This window comes from Dermacentor andersoni, chromosome 11, assembly GCF_023375885.2.
Source record: "Dermacentor andersoni chromosome 11, qqDerAnde1_hic_scaffold, whole genome shotgun sequence".
In the NCBI taxonomy this organism is placed as follows: Eukaryota; Metazoa; Arthropoda; class Arachnida; order Ixodida; family Ixodidae; genus Dermacentor; species Dermacentor andersoni.
The window spans coordinates 66,939,175-66,957,995 of record NC_092824.1 but is presented as its reverse complement, the minus strand read 5'-3'; the positions used below and the strand labels follow the sequence as shown (position 1 = coordinate 66,957,995).

The window sequence follows — 18,821 nt, the reverse complement described above, 5'->3', positions numbered from 1 at the left end:
TGTACCCGTCGGCGTATTATACGTGATTCTCACTTTTACTTGAATAGTAGAGCTAATAACGGAAACCCTCTGCTCGGTGCACCACCGAGGCTTATTTTTCTTGCGGCGTTGCAGATTTCAATATGTTTGAATGGGTTTTGTGCCAATTTCCTCGCGCTCCAACTAATCTTCAGATCAGGTAGGTTTGGGCTGGCTTTTATTAATTATTTACCAGATTATGAGGCAAAAGGCCAGCAGCCGTTCGCATTAACAGGGAACAGGGAGCTGCTGCTGAAAAATGCAAACCGTTTGTTTATTTGCTTACTTTTTCAGAACAGAAACGTACGAGGAGGCGAGGCGCACTGATGACTTAGCCTGCCGTGCAAGGTGCGACACTTGTTGCCGTGCCCTGTGTGTTTATTGTTCGAAGTAGTAACCCAAAGTCAAACTTCGAAGTACTTCACGAGAAACTACACGCCAGACGACAGGAGGCTCCATCTGCTTTACCCGCGGAAGAACACAGTGTCACGAACGCACTTGGTAAATAAATAATAACAAATGCAACGAAGTAACGGTTGGCCGTGAGCGTGGCTTGTGCGAGCGCCGTTTGCGTCATCAAAAGCGGATTAAGTTGGTGCATATAGCCGCCATTTGGATGACAGCCGCTTGGGAAGATTTGGCGGTGGCACGACCGAATTAAGCGCCACCCATTACCAATGATCGTCTGGTTCCATTCGCGCATCTCGTCCCGCACTGTTTGTGGCATAACAAATCCGGCACCGCGCGTGCGCGAGCATAAATTGCTAGAACAAAGCTCTCGCGATTTGCCCGAGCGCGCGCCTCAGCGCGGGAGCTGCACCGACGCGAGCGCCTACAAAAGGACAAAGTGACGGTGCCGCTAAAAGAAGAGAGCAACAATCTGGAGGAGGGAGTAGCCGTAGGGAGCGAAGAAAACGAGCTTTGAGTCACGCTCTGATGCAAGCCCGACCCTCTAAGCCGCGCTCATGAAGCTTTGTGTTTGGTAACACAGCGTCTTTGTGAATTCAGCTTAAATAAAAGAGAACACAGCGCGGGACGCGCGGAGGCTCATCGCATGCAAGCTTTTGAAACCGCCCAGTACTTTCTAACGAAACAGGCAACGTCCTATGCCAAGAGGAAGCCAAAGAGAAAAAAAGAAGGTGGACGCAAAAACTTCCACCCAGCGAAAGGAATGCTGCTGCCCCCGTAGTTCGTGCCTGGTGCCCCCGCGGTTCCTCTTTCTCATACGTGACGTCACAATGGCGTCACGGCCGGGAACGCCGCCGGGGCGCAAGTGCACTTGGCGGCGCCAGATGGCGGCACCTGTCTCGCAGGGTGGGCGTGCCTGTCAGGCCGAGTGGGCGGGGTCACTTTCACCCCCCCACCACTACAACACGCACACGGCCTGCACGGCACTCGAGCGCGTTTTTCTGCGCGCTGACTCGTGTGTGTTCCATGTGTATTATATGTGTGTGTGTGTGTAACATTAGGAGCGAAGGCTTCTTCGTTTATTTTTCTCTTGCGTCGAGGACACGTGCGCGATGCGCGTTTCGCCTCTTCTTTCTCGTGTGAGTGCCAGTTAATCAAGACGAATTAGGAGAGGAAAGGCGCGTCGCGTTTTTACAGCTTTCGAGCAGACGAAAAGAAAACTCGCGCACGCGCTGTTCCACCACTACTGGCGCTCGGGCGGAAAAATATCGTCTGCATCAATCACAGATGCCGCTCTTTAAAAAAAATGTCGCCCCTTCGGCTCGTTGCGAATAAAGGTGGCGGGTTTTGTCTCGTCCATACTAAGGACGGAACAAAACTCGAACATGCAGGCATATGGGAACGGAGCGCAGAAAATAACTGTCTACGTTGCGGAACACGCAGCGCTGATCAGACAGCGTCTGCTTGCCTCGCTGTGCCACCTGCCCTGCGAGCAAGGGATCCCTAAGAGGGCAACAAAAAAGACGCTGGTGGCCAACTACGACAAAATGAAGCGCACACAATAAAGAGATCGGCGTGCTTGAATGTATGGCGTCCGAGAAGCGAACCGCGGAATATACGAGGCGCGGTATGTGCCAACACGGGAGCGATAAATTCCCCCGGAGCTCTGACGAGCCCCGCGCGGTTCCCTCTCATCTCGCGAGCGAGCCAAAAAAGATAGGCCAGCAGGATCAATGTCCAACGACGGAATAACGATTCGAAGCAGCGGCGGGCAAGCAGCGCCGGATCGAAACCCCGAGCCGAGCCGGTCCGAGAACAAAAATGCACGCCGCCAAATCAGCAGCGGGGAAAGGGGAGCTTGCGAGCAGCGGGGCGATTATCCGAATTAGGCTTCGCCTCGACTTCGTGCACGGGGCCGGCCTTAGCATGCCGAGCATCGTTAGGCCTCGACTCGACTCTCTCCGGCGAGTTGCTCACGGCGCGGGGCGGAGCTGAAGCCCGCCGTGCTCCCGGAAGGGACATTTCGCTCGGAGCGGCGCGGCCGAGCTGGCAAAATGACAGCCAAAACTTCACACGCCGCGCCTCACATTTGAATGAAAAACATGTGAATTGCTCCGATGATTCATCCCTTTTCCTCGAGGGGCCCGACGCCGCAGCCGATGCCAATGACGGGGAGCCCCCGGCCCCACGAAGAGGATAGCGAGTCCCGCGTAAATACCACGCAGGTGCTGTATTGTTATTAAACCCCTCGCGCATGCGCAGTGCGTCCCCGGCTTATATCAGATGTTTCAAACATGGCGACGGCGCTCAGGCCGTCGTGTTCTTTTGTGGGTGGAAATTGCCTCGCCAAGGGCGACAGATTGTCCAATTTCGAGCCGAAACTGTTCGGACATCGCCAGCCGGAGAGCCTCTTGGACGTGTGTGCAAAAGTGGTGGCGCAGCACATCCCATTCCAGCGCATCGAAGAACGCTACAACAGGATACCTGAGCCCGTGCAACGCAGGATCATCTTCTGGTCGTTTCCCCGCAACGAACGGGATATTTGCATGTACTCGTCTTTATCAAGTGACTCCAATAGTTGTGGTGACTACCAGAAGCTTCCCTTTTACCGTGGCCTCAAGCTGTACGAGGCTGGGTGTGTCGATAACGTGTTGCAAGTAGGTAAGTGTACACGCTACGGCGCACCGAACAAAGGCCGCTTGCCTAATGGGCTTTTTGGCCGTGCATGTTTTCACTCCGTTGCCCGCTGCCTCGCTCCAGTGCACTGTGTTGCGCGGTGAGTGCGATCAGCGATGCATCGTTCTTAGGCGTAGCCAACGTCGGAATAGGCCGTGGGAGGGCCAAAGTAAACAAAAGTGCCGCGGGCAAAGGCGTCTTTGATCGAACCAGTCTATGCGGCTGTGACACCCCTCCGCCCCGGCGGCTAATTTAATCGTTTCCATTATTGATCACGTCCCGCTTTTTTCGCCGCCCTCATTTGGCAGAGCCCGAAAGTGATCTGACGTGCGTCATTTTCGGCTGCCACTGCAAAAAATGCGTCCGCGAGCGACCGGATACCGAAGTTTGCCCGACTCCGACGACGCGCTCCGTGGGAGCCCCCCACCGCTTTCACCCCCCGAGGCGCCGAGCGTGCTTTTTTCCACGCCACTTGATATCGCCACTCGAAATGCCTCGGTCAGCGCTATCCGACGCCACTCTGTCGTCCCGAAAAAAGCACCAGCTTGCGTTTTTCACTTGCATTGTGCGGCCGAAAATGCCGTCCCGTGGTAATTGTCGTCTGCGTCACGGGCGCCGTGCCTTCTTGTTTCGGTTTTGCATCGTGTTTATGTTTTCCGGCCGAAGGGGGGCCGTGCTGTCGTCGGCGCGTGGGGGAGCAGCTAGCGCTTCGCTTCGCCCCGCGCTAGGCCTAGTTCGACTTGAGGGGATGCGTTTCCGTCCGCGCCCTGTGGCGAAACCCTTGGCACGTAGGCGCCTGTGTCCGTGTAACCGACGCAGAGGAAGCCGTCGTTCGTTTTCTTTATCGCCTGACCGAGTGCGATTTCGTCGACGTCGTCGTGCATCCGGTGTTGCTCGGGCTCCTATAGCCCTTGCTAGGCCTCACCGTTCCGTATCGACGGCTCATCAAAATGTAAACATGATGAAATCATGCTTTTTTATTCTCGCTTCTGTAGCGCCGTAGAGCGCTTCTTCTGGTTTTTGTTCGTGCGTTCCTCTCTGCTGCTTTCTGCGACACTTTAGTGCGGAAGAGAAAAAAGAGCACGGCTCGCTCGCCGACCGTTTTTCGTCTGCGTCTTCTGCTAGTCCGCCTGCCTGTGCGTTTGCAAATAGTTGAACTCCCGATGCCGATTCTGACTAATTTGAGAGAATTTTCGATGTCGTTTTGCTGTGCTGCGGTCGTATGTATCTTAAATTGGAAATTGTATCTTCGTTTTCCTCATCAGTAACTAACAGCGCGCATGTCCCGAGTTCTGTCGTCTGCTACAGCGGCGCAGAGCTTTCTTTTTCGTCTGCTGGCAAGCTTTCCCCAGGGCTACTAGCAACCCGCGGCGTTACGGCATTAGCTCGGCGAAAGGCAGAGCTAGCGGCGGTAGAAAAAAAGAGCAAAGCTTCGTTCCTTTTGCATTTTTAATACGAGGACCGTGCTTGTGTATGTGCAAGCCCGCCCGCGCCGCCTCGACCAACGCTAGCTGTGTACACATCAAAAAAGTATATGCGGGTCTTCTCCGACGGGATGGATCGAAATCGCGCCATCGCACGCGCCGGCTTTGCGTGCTTCTGCTGGAAGAAGCGTATGCAACATCGAGAGAAAATACCGCCCCAGGGATCACGGGGAGCGTTCGGAATACGAAAAAAAAAAAAAAAGGAAAGTAATAATAGCTCGGCAAGAAAGCCGACGAAACGGGCAGGAAAGTATGCGTCCGTTTCTTTTTTTCTTTAATTTTTTTTTTGTCATTTCCGACCGTGAAAAGTACCTTACGTAACGCGACGAACCTAGCATTCAAGCGGAAAAGACGAGCTGCTCGTTGCGCCGACGGTACCCGGGAGTTAGTAAGCGTTCACGGAGCTGAAACGCCAATCTCGACTGTTGCGCCTAAAAATGCAGCCCGCATTATTTCAAAGTCGACTGTTGTTTCGTTTTCTTTTTCACTTGAGTGATTTCGTGTCTTTCGCTAGCACGAAGCGCTCGTGTAGCCGCGTTTACATTTAGGATGAGCTCCCAAATAACGGCGGAGCGTCGGCTGGAACTAAAGGAAGGCATAAAATTGCGTCGGAGATACGCGGCCAGCGTATCGCGGGTCAGAGGGAAAGTAGTTTACGTAAAGCCAAGTTTACGTAATGGACTTTTTATTGTTATTGGCTCGGCACGCCTCGGGTCTCTCTCTTCCCCTCCGCTTTTGTCTCTCTCTCTCGCCATCTCGAATCGGCGATTTTCAAGGCTGCCCTGTTGCTCCCTGCCCGGCTTTTGTTGGGCGCTGGACCGCTCGTGGAAATTGGTGACGTAAGGAAATAAAACAGAAACGCCTCTCGCGTCGAAATTGCACTGTTGCGATGGGCGGAATGGTCCGCCTGGGACGGCTCTGCGCGCTCATTACGGGCGGCCTTGATTGTAATCGTGCCCGTTTTCAAGTCTTCGCAGTCGATAGAATAAAACAAAAAAAAAAGTTGCCCAAAAGATAGCGCAGCACACAATCGTGCAGGCTCTACAATCTCTATCTTTCGATTATAGCTTACCTATTGTAAAATTTTGACTTATTTTACGCTTCACTGTAACCTACCCGATTTTTGGCCAATCCCTCATGGCGGGTACGTGCCAGTAGATCGCAAGAGTCTACGTCTGCAACCTGTTTTCAGCCGTAGAAACAGTGCATCGGACTTGACCTAACAAGATGGATTACTAATTCCTAAATATTGTGTAGCGTACTGCAGTAACCCGCACACATGTGAGCACAATATCACACCGCCCCGGTATTAAGTGTTTGTGGCGTTGCACTCGTGGGCACGAGGTAGCGCGGGCTCGATCACTGTCGTATTATGAAGGGGGCGGAACGTAAAGGTGGCCATGTAACGTGCATCGGGGGCACATTAAGGAAGGAACTCCAGATGGCCAAAATTAACCCGGCGTCGCCCCCCCCCCCCCCCCCCCCCCATTCCCCACGACGGCGTGCCTCATGATCGGCATTTCGTTAGAAAAAAGTGCAACTGCGATGCATTTTTTTGCTTCGAGTTTCGTGGCGGATGTCTCCAAAATTGGTGTCATTCTGGAAATTCGTTCTAAGTTCACCTGATGTCGTCCTGAGTACTCGTTCCATCTGTATGCGCCTTTGCAAACTCGGCAGCAACAATTCGTAAATTCCAATGTGTGCCGTAATTAATCGAGAAGTTAATTAGCGGGTTTTTTGTTAATTAGTTGGATGTGTTCGGTTTCTCGTGCGCGTAATGCCCGCCTCTCTGAGTAATCCGGCTCACGGACAAAAAGTTATCTGCAAGAGGCGATTTTTGAAAATTACTTGAAAAATGATCAACCCGTATATCAAATAGCGTTGCAATGAAAAAATATTTACATTTGTCCCGACGAGGGCGCACAGGTTGCTGTTTCCCCAAATATCGCACCAGGCGCTTCAGTTTCGCGTTTTATCGTGTACAGAATCAAAATCACTTTATTCATGACAAAAATGGGGATAATTACGTAAGTATAATCAGAAGGAGGTCCCGTAGTTAGAAACTGAAATGCGACCTCCTGTGCATGATGACTAGAATTAATGATACAAACAAGGGCAACATGTAAAATTTACGATAATAAAAGTTTTTAGGAGACATGGCACAAATGAACAGAAAAGCAGCAGTTGAATGGATTAAACAATAACAAGGCTTCGGATCAGTCAACAAAAGGTGAAACTACAAAGGGAGCTTAAAAAAAGAAAAACGTAAAAGAAGAAAGCGGGGGATAAATATAGAAACAAAAGGAAAGTTATGAATACAATACATACTACACTTAAATAGGAAAGTCGGAGGAAGCTAAAAGAAAGTGCTTAAGTTCTGTACGAAATCTGTGAGCTTTGACCAATTTTAAAAGAAATGGTAATGGGTTCCAGAAAGAGAAAGCTGAAAAGTGTAATGACTGCTTACCATAGTTGGTGCGAGCGAAGAATAAAATGAAATTCATATCGCCTTCAAGTCTAGTATTGTTTATGTTAGGGATCTGTTCGGTATGATGGTTACTGGAATATCATTGTTTAATAATGTCCTGAAAATAAATATGGCCAGGATATATTTAACAAGATCAGTCACGTTAACAATATTATGTGCATGTAACAGCTGACTTGCGCTAATGCTGCGAGGTGAAAATGTCATTAGGCGAATAGCTCGATTCTGAATGACTTGCAACGAAGTTAGGTGACTGTTATAAGTGTTTCCCCGTGATACAATGTAATAGTCAATATGAGAATGAACAAAAGCATAATAAAGCGACGTGAGAGTAGAAGATGAGAAATATGGTCGTGCTTTAGATTAAAACGCGTATTCCGTATGCCATTTTCTTTTTTTACATTAGCTATGTGAAGGTGAAATTTAAGGTGGCGATCAATTTCCACACCTGAACAGGTGCAATGATCAACTGCAGTGATTAGGTGATTGTTGATGGAAATAGACTGAAGGAGCTCAGGCGATCGCCGATGGGAGGCAAAGACGACAAAATTGGTCTTATTATGGTTAATCTCCAGCTTGTTAACTTCACACCGCCATGTGGAAATTTTCACGAGATCTTCGTTTAGATTAATTGTTAGCGTTGTTACACAATTGTTAGAACTAAACATAGTGGTCTCGTCAGCGTACAGAATGCACTTCGATGAAGAGAGGCAACTAGGCAAGTCATTAATATAAATTAGGAAAAGTAAGGGACCTAATATGGACCCCTGTGGTACATCAATGTTAGTAGTAGCTTCTTTAGAATTGACGTCATGAAGTATTCGAGAAACATTCGGATCTATGAACGGCGACTATACGTGCGATTCGCGGAATGAACCTCGTGGGTTCAACATTCGATTCGTTGATCGAAAGCATAGCGAATGTTCGCACACGTCTTTGCTAAACACAAAGGATCAGTGAATGAACTAAGGCCAAGGTAGTTTGCGAGCACAAAATCTATCGCACATTCAAAAAATCGTTAAATGGAAATTGAGGGAAATGGCATGCTCGCCGGTTGGAAAATAAGACAACATTGGAAAACGGTAGAATAGGGAAGAGGGAGGTCCAGAAGGCAGTGTTGCTACGACAAATCGAGAGTCAGTGCAGTTATTATTGAGGCTGTAGGGCAAGCCCTCTAAGAACACGAAACTATAGAAGGAAGAGGTTTTCTTGGGTAGAATGCAAAAGATAATGCGGAGACAATTGCGCGTATGTCTTTTGAGGATCAAATCCTGGCCTTCCAGCGCGCCCGCGATCGGGCCGGCAGACTAGATCTGTCAGTCACGCCGTGGGATTAGCCGAGTGAGCGTTTTATCGCGTTTTGCTGGACCAAATAAAAGTTTATTCACTCACTCACTTGTTAGAACGCGAGAGATAGCATACCCCCAAAACACGATGAAGATACTGTTGCTCTCCGCGAAGCCCTGTAGTCTTTTTTTTTTTTTTTTAAGGCAATAATGAGAGGGTAAACATGGTCCCGATAAACAGAAGCGAAAGACGTTTGGAACATAAGGGGGTTGCAGACGTAGAGGAGCACGAGAGACCTTCAATAAGAAATGTCATACGGGGTGTTTTCTTTGTTTTTTTTTTTAGAACAGATTTTTTTTAATATGGTCTTTTCCATATATAACAGTTCGAGTCCTTGAGCTGGAATAATCGAAGACGCGGGCATTACTAGCGCGACAAATCGAAATGAATAATCAACGAATTATCAAGAAATCGCTCATTAACTTTTTGGTTGCTTTACGTCACATATTGTAATTTACGAATTGTAGCCGCGGTGAGTTGGCAAGGCATATCCAGTTTTGGAACGAATTCTCACCAAACTACATTGGCGGTCCAGTTGCTTTTGCGCTTCAGTGCGTAAAACGACGTTTTGTTTAAAAGTAAGTGGAGCAATTAACAGCGCATGTTTACCGCAAGTTTGACGGCGCATGTCTCGAAACCAGTGCGATCCCTTGTAAAGTAAAGTTGAAGGATTAGATAGAATTGGGGGGGGGGGGGGGGCGTTATCTGCCACAGGCGATTAAAAAAGAAAGAGAGAAATCCTGCATGGTAAAAAAGAAAAGAAACAATTTCAAAATGCTACAATCATGCGCTTATTACAGACAGCAAGGAGTGACAATTAAAACATATTTAATGACACTAAAGTTGGGCAGATGGGCTTAGAACTAGCATGCCGAAGTGCAGCGCACGCGTAATGCGGAGGTTGTGTGTTCGGCTCCTACAGGTGTCAAGTTACCCTTTCATTCAGTTGCACTTCCCTTTTTACAGCGAAGCTGTATATGGCTAGGGTTCCAGGCATTTGTGTTCTCCGTGAACAAAAACTATCATCATCAATGGCTCATACCCCGTAAGCATTCCTGCTCACGTGAGCCGGCAAAAAAAAAAAAAGAGAATGCAATGGTTCATAGCCCCGTAAGGCAGAGGCTACAAGCACTCGACCGAGTGAAGCGAACAGTGCTTAAATTCTTTCTAATCACGCATACAACATACAGAACCGCATGTCGAAAACTGTCATCATCAATGGTTCATACCCCCTTGAGCAGTGGTTCACACCCCCGTGAGCAAAGACTCATAGTCCCGTAAGATTCATGGCTACTCACTTTGCGTGAATTAGCTGCGATGACACTACCCGTCTGGTCATTGTCAATGATTTCAATGTGGATGTGTCGGTACCGAAAAGGGAGTGGCTTACGCGTTCCGTGTTATATCCCTTGCGATGTCACACCGATCCGGCCCAACCGACAACCCAGCGGTGTACGTGCATTGGCTTGACATTTCAGAGAATGTGATTGCAGTTGCGAGTGAAATGACCACCGATCAAGACAATAAACGAGTGTGCGTACCTTTCATCACGATGACCACCCGTCAAGACAATAAATGAGTTCCTACCTTTGTTCAAAATTATGAATCACCTCCGTGTCGTGTGCTAAACAGCTTCGCTGGTCAACGACCTTCACAGAGTGGAATGGCTCATGATTTTCTACAAGGAAACAATCAAACTTAAATGAAAAACAAAAAGAAGACATGAACGTCATCACGTCTTCTTGAAGGAGCTGACTTGGTGGAAAGGTGTCCGTGCGCACTCCAAGTAGAGCTGCAGGCAAGCTGTGTCTCGTTCGCATCGTGAACTGATCATCATCATGCGGCCATGAGCATGATAGAACAAAATGTGAAAGTCCGATGAGAAGAACGAATCGCAACCGTTATCGAACCTGGGACATTTCGCTTTGGTGATCCAGCCATGTGCGCCACGACAGGGTCGATGGAGGTTTGCAAACCCAAAGTTTCGTATAGGATGCTATCGGTAGGGCTTACAATAAAACGCAGAGAGAGTAAGAAATAGGCAACCCAAGCGGAGTTGGAATTTCCTTCATTATTTTCTGCATTTCAATTTCAACTGCATATAATTTTCCTCATGCCTTCCCATGGCTTCATTGTCTGTTGGCTTTATGTGGTCGCGATTAACAAAAATCGAGCCCCTCGATCGGGTCCCCTTCTTCTCTGGAGCATATGCATAGTGGAACATGCCGCTGCCCAGGTTCACTCACCATCGTCGTTGGCCTTTTGTGTTTATTCTACCGTTCTTAATTAAAATTTGGCACTCGTTAGTCAGCATGCTGTCCCATGTGCTTCTCGCGCTTGATGTTTACCTTCACTTGTGTGCTGCAAGCGTGTAGAACTGAGCGTACAAGATGTCTCCCATACCCGTTTCTTGGCTTACAACTGCCGTCTCAAAGTATGGGTGGTTAGTAAAACGTCTAGTAAAAGAAAAGACCCTAGTAAAAAAAAAATTTTCCCGAAGAAATGTGAAACGGGCACCACCATGTACGAGAACGGACTGTGGCATTCACAGTCCTGGTTGTACCGCAGTAAGCTAAAGATGCACTAGAATTATAGGTTACACGTGGAGCCGCCGCTGTCCTGATCGTGCATCAGATATTCGTGTACCCTTAACCCAACCCTACGTAAGTTAACCAAACCTAGAGAACTCGTACTGGTTGATATGTATTGAAGGGCACGTTTACCGCTCCAACGTACAGATTGAAACGAAAACGACGACACGTGCGGGTTTCGTCTTAGTTGCGGTAGCATGTCCTTTAGTTCACCTAGTCCTAACGTAACTCGACCAAGCCTAATCTATAGCTTGACCTATAAACCCAACGTTGTCCTTGCTCAGGTTTGACCCCGTGTTGGATATCCGTGCGGCGCCAAATGCTGGGCCGGTGGGCCGATGTAATAGTGTGCAGCAAAGGTTCCCGTATTCTCCAGAAATCAGTTGTAAAAAAAAAAAGCCATATGGCCCAAACAAAAGGAATTTCTAAGTGTTCGGCCCGAAGAATTGTGAAAGAGAAGCTGCACAAGTAGAAAGGTTCACAAAGCTCATAGGCTCGCCGAGCACACGAAAGGGTCAGTTGGGCACACGAAAGATGCAAGCACCTGCTCAAACACTTCGGCAGTACGGCTCGCCAACGCGGAATTCTCTTCACGGACGAGACAGTGTTCAATGTCGAGCAGTCTTTAAACCACCAAAAACGCGATAGGGTGTTGAGACAGGAAGCCTCAAAAGAAGCCAACGTCAGTGGAAGGATTGCCTCAAGAGTTGCTCGATCGCCCTCAATCGGTGGTGATCCCTTGGGGCAATCATTTTTGATGTAAAGATGGCCGCTGGTTCTACTGGAACAGGGAGCCAAATTGAACAGCCCATATTACGCGGTAGATGTCCCGAAGAAGGGGGTCCTGCCTTGGGCCGAATCGCGCTTCGGAAACGGCCAGTGGACGTCTCGGCAGGATTCCGCCGCGGCTCGCGAGACGAAGGTGGCGCAACGATCGGGCACGAAAAACTCGATTTTATTTCCGCTTAAGAATGTCCTCCGAGAAGCCCGGTCCTGAAACCACTAGTCTAAACTCATCCTGATCTGTGTTAAAAAGCAGTCTGCCCTACTCGATCCTCGCCGTAATTGGCTGCTCTTCGTCGGGCATTAGAAGAAAGCATGAAGCGAATTACTATACGGAGACTATTTACTTCCGTGCCGCCATCGAGTCATTTCCGAAGCGACTCAAGGCTGGCATTCGCGCGAAACGTTGACTTTTCGAAAAAGAATATATATATATTTGTGCATGTAGAATGTAACGCATCAAGGTAACATAAGTTTGCGCAGCCATATTTATGGGGTTTTTATTTGAGCGCGAGAACTTCTACCGCACCATCTACATTCCTTTCGTTCTGTTCTACTCCCTCCTTTTCATCCACCCTTCACGAAGGCCGGTTGAATCCGGTGATAAAGTGGGCGGCGGTAACCGCTCATACCACCTGCGAAGCACGAAAAAGATAGTGTTTTGGAATGGAATTGTTACGTTGTGGCCGCTCCTCTTGACCTATAAAGGACAGTATCCGTAGCCATGGCATATATGTGGGTATGACAAACGGCTCGGGCTAGTTTAGTGCGCCCGTTAATATACGTATTTTAACCTTAAGCCTCTGTTCCCTTCTGATTTTGCTTGGTTACGGCATTCGTGCGAGTCAAGTTCCTGCGTATATGCCTGAGAAAATTCCCGGTTTTTCTTTTTTTCACCGCTTCACCAAGCCATGTGCGGACAAGGTGTGCAATATTCTTCGATGTTCATCGAATGCTGCAACAATATCGCAACAATGCCGCCTTTGCTGTCACAAGAGACCTGCACGCATCGATGCTCCTGTACACTCTTTTTTACTATACACCGTATACGTCGGAACGTCAGTTTGGATGGTTTTTATTTTCGCATGGAGCTAACCTTCAATCAGCACATTCTTGATCTATGGTCGGTGTAGTATCTTTTGCGCCGAACACCGCCAGTCATCATGCAGCTTCTACGAGCTGAGCGCGTACACTCTGATCTTAAAAAGATGTTATTGCTAATTATTATAGAGAGAGAGAGAGAGAGAGAGAGACGCCTTGTACATACACCGAATTCCTGGTGGCCCCTGTCTCTACATCCTTCCTACACGTCGTGTCCATCCTACGGCGCTAAAGAACATATCCATACAGGCACCAGGTGTATGTCGAAACGTTGCAGTGAGTCTCGCTATAAAAATGCTGCTGCACGTGCCATTTTGGGAGGAACGTACGCGGCACCGTAATTGCAGCTCGATTGAACCTCCTAGGAGGCTGCGCTTGTAGTTGGAACTCTCTATACTCGCGGAAAACTTTCTGTGTGACGGGAAAGCTACGGGCGCGTGGCAGCTGCACGTGCGTTACGGCGCCAAGTAGTCCGCCAGCGTTTGACAGTGCTTCTGGCTGCTCGGAACAGACGTTGAATCGACGCAGCTTCACATGCGGCGGTTTCGCGTTTGCCCAGACGCGGAATTGAAAAGCCTCAAAATAAGTGAACTTTTACATTCAGTGGTGTGTTTTATCTTGCTTAACTGTTGCTAGTAAGGCGTTTACGTTTTCCCTTCCCCAGCTTAAACTACCGTGGACGAAAACGCGGGACTCTTTTCAGAAGCGCTCTCACTTGTGCGCGCTCTGCCCCCGTAGCTTTCGCCTTCATTGCCACAGAAAGTTGTCCGCGAGTATAGGCGTGTAAGGAATGCATTGACCAGAGCGGATGCGTGTCGAAAGAGCGAATAAATAAAGAAAAGGAAAAACGAAGTCGCTGTTTCGTCCGAGAAGCGAAGCCGCACACTGATGGCAGTAGCAATGTATGTGTGCACGTACAACGACGAGACAGTCACACGAAGGTTTGTAGAAGCCGCGCATAAATTGCGATAAAGGTTATCTTACCAACTAAGCAACTGTACGATGTCCCCCCCGCGCGCGGACAAATATGATAAAGAGATCTCAGTCGACGACCGCGAGGGAGAGCGCGTGCTCGCCACAAAAGCGAACGCGCTTCCCACTGCCTATAGGCAGGTTGCGCACGTAGTTCCCGCGCCGACTAGGGCGCCCCTCGCGGCGGCGAGCGCGGAACCGGCAGGATACGACCGGCTCGCTTGCGTTCGGAAAGCCTGTATGTGCACTGTTTCGCGCGTAGCTGTTGCCTTTTCTGAGCAATGCCGAAGTGCAATCCGAGCTGTTGAGTAGTGGGCTGCAACAGCACGTACACCAACTCACGAGGAACAAAGTTTTACAGGTTTCCAAGCCGACCATATGAACCAGAACGGCGTCAACACTGGATAGCGCTCGTCCGACGGCATAAGCTGTTTTATGTTCCGGCGTTATGCCAAGTGCGTTATAACGCTGAATTCTTTGCTTTTACAGCAATGATGGCAGCAACGGGACACCTGCAGTGAGTGACGTAGCTAGGTCGTCTGGCACCCGGGGCCCATAGGTCTTCTGTCCCCCCTCCCCTCCCCCGGGTTTATTTGAGGAAGGCGAGGATATCAACAATTTCCGCGTGTCTCCAGACGTATATGACACCCCCCCCCCCCACTGGCCCCTTGCACCCGGAGCACACGCCCCCCCCCCCCCCCCCCTTTGCTACGTCACTGCCTGCAGTGCGTACCAGGATATGCAGCAAACAAAGTAGTTTGTTCCCACACTATACCGCAGTAAAGATGTGGAACTCTTTCCCAATCCTCTCCCATTCAAACAGCGCTAGGGCTTGCTGAGAGATTTAAGGAGGGGTTGCAGCCGGCTGAGCTGGCATACACCCTTCTGCGCCCAGCATATCAACGAAGGGGCAGGTGAGATCACCAAAATTTTTGACAACGTGGTTTATTGGAACCTCCTTTGGACGCACAGAAAAATCGCAACATAAAAGTATCGCACTTCCAGTAACTTGGGCGAAAATATTTTCCCAGCGTAGTCTAACAACTGGTAAGTTCATCCCCTTTTTTGTGTTTGGGGAGATCAACGTTAGAATACCTCTGGTAGGTCTTACGAGTCGTTCGTACGCCCCACGTTCTTGGATGAGATGTTTTGGATTCGTATTTGCCGTCCTGTATGTACAGGGAAACTACCGCGGCGTCCTTGCACTTCCCTGCGATGCCAGCACGGCAATCGCAGCTCCCCGCTAGGATTTGTCTGCTGTCGCCGATCTTCAAGAATCAATGTCGCCTATAATTTCATGTGTCCACACCATAGATAACGAAATAACTTAAGCTGAGCTTCACGCATCTCGCTGGTGCATTATTTTTCGTTTGCGGAATAAACCTAGCAGTCACTTCCGATCAGTGCGAGTTCAGCACTTCGCTCACGCCGTAGACGTGCCCCACTTCAAATAGACGACTTCCTTTCTCTAAATTCCTTTCCCTAAAAAAGCTATGAAGATCTTGTAATACCCGAAACCCGGTTAAAATTAATGTCGGCACGCTGTTTCGCGCCATCGCTACCGTTTGACAGGACGCCAAACACGCAGCGCGGGCTGCTGACGCCGTGAGTAATCCTACCACATTCGCGCAACTATTCGTCAGATGGCGCTAGGGGTCGGAAAGACAGGGCGCCGCCTAGCACTTGCAACGTGCCCATAGACATTATTCTAGTACACTATACCACTGCCGCTCGCTTCGCCATTCCAATTGTGCCGCGTCTCCGTAACTCTTGGTTACGCGACCTCCAAACACAAGGTGCACTTACGACAGGGTGTATTTTGTAAGATCAAAATCACTCTCGTTGTTGCGCGGGGATTCCCGCTGTCGCAACCTTCCTTTATACTGCGAAAATCAATATCGTTCTTTGCTTCATTCGTCTAATATATGTGTACAGAGGCAGCCGCGGCACTGCGTCGATTGCTGTCATTAAAAAAAAATATATATATAATCAGTGGCGATTAAAGAGGTAAATTGCGATAGAAATGTGAGAGAAGTTACGTCGCACCTCCCATCTGTCTCGGGCCACCTTCTTGCTATCACGTGACTGGCTTCCCACACGCGCGCTTTTTTCCCCCTCACTTTGGCCCTCCTAATGCTAACGTGTTAAAAATCTTTGCAGTTGTTTGCAACTCTGAAACAAACGTTGTTGGGGCATCCGTTACCGCACTTATGTTAACTGTTGTAGGCGCCTTGAGTGGGGAGTGGGAATTTCGCTACACGTGTCATGGCATGGCCGAACCACCATATTGTTATATTCATCATTTTCTTTTTCTCAGCTCGGAATGACCCACTATAAAAGGTAATTAACGCACTGATTGTGTAGGAACGCAAACATATGGCTAAATTTTAGTGTGTATAGAGTGCCCAGCCCTTCTAGTCAGAAAGCGAATGGCGGCCGATGCTGACGTCAGTTGCGCCTTTTATTGGTGGAGAGAAGAACGTACGTTCAGTCGCAATCTTAGTTACACTCGTGGCCATTCCGAAACGCTGGCACGATTCCATCAGCTCGTTATCTTTATTTTTCTTTTTTGATCACGACTCTAATCAACTCGGACCTCGATCAGGGTCACGGCAGCGCCCCCCCCCCCCCCCCCCCATTTTTTTTTTTTTTCAATCTCGCTCGCCGACTGCGCCTCCCAGAACGCTCGATAAGCAAACTGCGATATCGTCTGGGATACGCCAGGCAGCCCAGGCGCCACTTATCGCCTCACGCTCTTTCGCTCGCTCGCTTGCTGACATAGGCGCAGCCGCCGTGACGTCAGCGCACGGAATCGCCTATCGGTGGAACCTATATAGTGGCTACATAGGGGCTGTGTGGGTACACCTTGCTATCAGTGAGCGCCTCTCTTTCGTTCTTTTTTTTTTTTTTTTTTGCTTTGCGTGGACCAGCTTTTCGTGTCTAGGTTCTAGGACATTTCTGTTTTTTTTGCACGTATTTTTTTCTTTTCCCCAGCCACGTCGATAACGTCATGCTTGTGCGAGGTCACTCGGCAGACCTTATTTTCTGGCGACCTTGTGGTGCTGTTGATTTACCACACATTTCGTGGTCATTGCCAAGGCCAACGCACGCTCTATGGAAGAGGTGATCTGCACTGCTCAAGTCAGTGAAGTACAGCGTGATTAAATGGACACTGAAGAGAAACAACTAATAAAGGATGGTACGTTGGGCGTGATGGTATTCCATACTAAAGAAACAGCTAACTAGTTTCTAATGATAAATCATGCGTTGAAAACACATTATCTTCATTAATTTCATGGTAAGAGGGTTATTCCCAGAAGAGAGAGTGTAGGCGCACCAAACTTCCATTTTGAATTTTCCACCGGTGCATCATGTTGACATCACTGATTTCGGTGTCCTTTTTTTGTGTGTGTTGGGGTGGGGGGGTAGTGGGGGAGATTCATTGTGGTGCAGTGAAAAATCTCTAAACTTTCGAAGTTCAGGTTATTGCTCCTTTAAAGTACAAGTTAGCTCATCATTACACCGACGGAAACTTAACGAGGCCTGAGAAGATGACATCATGACTCATGAGTCACAGCAGGTCGGTGTGGGAACTTCAAGGAGGCATCGTCACCCGTACTATTCACCCTTTTCGCAGAGCAGTTTGTTCTAAAGAAACAAGGTGGTGCTTTCGGTGGCGTGCCTTACGTCGCCGCAGCAGCAGCGCACAAATACGAAACCATTGCCGCTTCCACCTTGCTTCTGTGTGATCAGCTGTCGGAAATGCAACCGAGTTTTCGCTAGCACACTGTGCTCCGAGCATGCCGGATTGAATCATGTGGATTGAAGATGTGTGCAGTAGTTGGCTGCAAAAATAGTGACTGGCATATTAAGGAATGGAATAAATCTGTGTCGCCAAGTTCGCAGACCGTTGCTGCAACTGTCCGTACATGTTACCGACACTTCGAGATGTACAGCTTTCTTCGAGGATACAGAAATTTGCTCATTTATCAGCATTGTATCGCTAACCTTCAAAGAAGGTGTTTCAGCCCCGGAATGGCAGCAAGATCAAGTACCGCTCGTTAAACAATGACAAAGAGAGTAGCGCCACTTCCTGTCATAGTATGTTTCGCACACAGTATGTAAACACATCTACCCTCAACTGGCATGGAATCTTATGCCTACTCTATCGCCAACGTGTAAATAAGTGAATGGGCACACACTTGAATATATGCACACCATATACGCACTATAAATGACGGACTACACCGATAGCGCACGAGTGGTCGAAGCTGAATGTTTTGTGATGGTTCACAAGAGTAAGCGAGTTACTAGCAATAATACATCTTTGCTTCAAGGTATTACAATGTACATAACGGCTATGCTTCAAGCCTTGCGCACAGCAAGAACAAATCTATTGGAATTGAGCACACCCGCGTGTGATTAGGCCGCACCAAGGAAATTTACTTAGTCAGAAGTGAGGCAAGCTGCAGCTTCAAAATATTTTCCAAATAAAGAACGAAGAGAAAAACTCACTAATTCTGATTCAATTCATGGGTTGAAAGTTTGGTTAGCTTAATTGGAATACATATTTAGCCTTTCTTTCAAAACAAGCACCATATATGCTGCTCGCACCACTTGGACATAGCTTAATGAGCTTCCAAAGCTCTTTAGCATGTTCTGTGAAGCTGTGGCCAAAGCCTTGTGTCGTCCACCCAGTGACCGTCAACGATACTTCCCGAAACAGAGGCTTACTAAGCCGCACTGGCGTCATACACACCCATTGTAAGCACAGAGGAAATGGAGGCAATTGAGGCAAGCAATGGACGCGTCACCCTGCGATCAAACATGGCAGCACCCACGGGATTACTGCGAAAAGGGTCAATAGTGTATTAGCACACTGTACCCGTACGTACGCCCTTAGTTCTCATCTTTGCTTTTTTTTTCTTGTTTATTTATTTATGTAGTTACTTATTT

The 18,821-nt window shown here is 48.6% G+C and overlaps 1 protein-coding gene across 1 annotated transcript in view; it reads left to right on the top strand.

Annotated features, from left to right (window-relative positions):
* Nucleotides 1–2,720: 2,720 nt before the first annotated feature.
* The window catches only part of LOC126518373 (zinc finger SWIM domain-containing protein 5-like), a 54,438-nt gene continuing 38,337 nt past the window's right edge, over nucleotides 2,721–18,821 (top strand). The window contains exon 1 of the mRNA XM_050168239.3: nucleotides 2,721–3,087. Coding sequence (XP_050024196.2) covers nucleotides 2,721–3,087 — 367 coding nt within the window. The remainder of the gene's footprint in view (nucleotides 3,088–18,821) is intronic.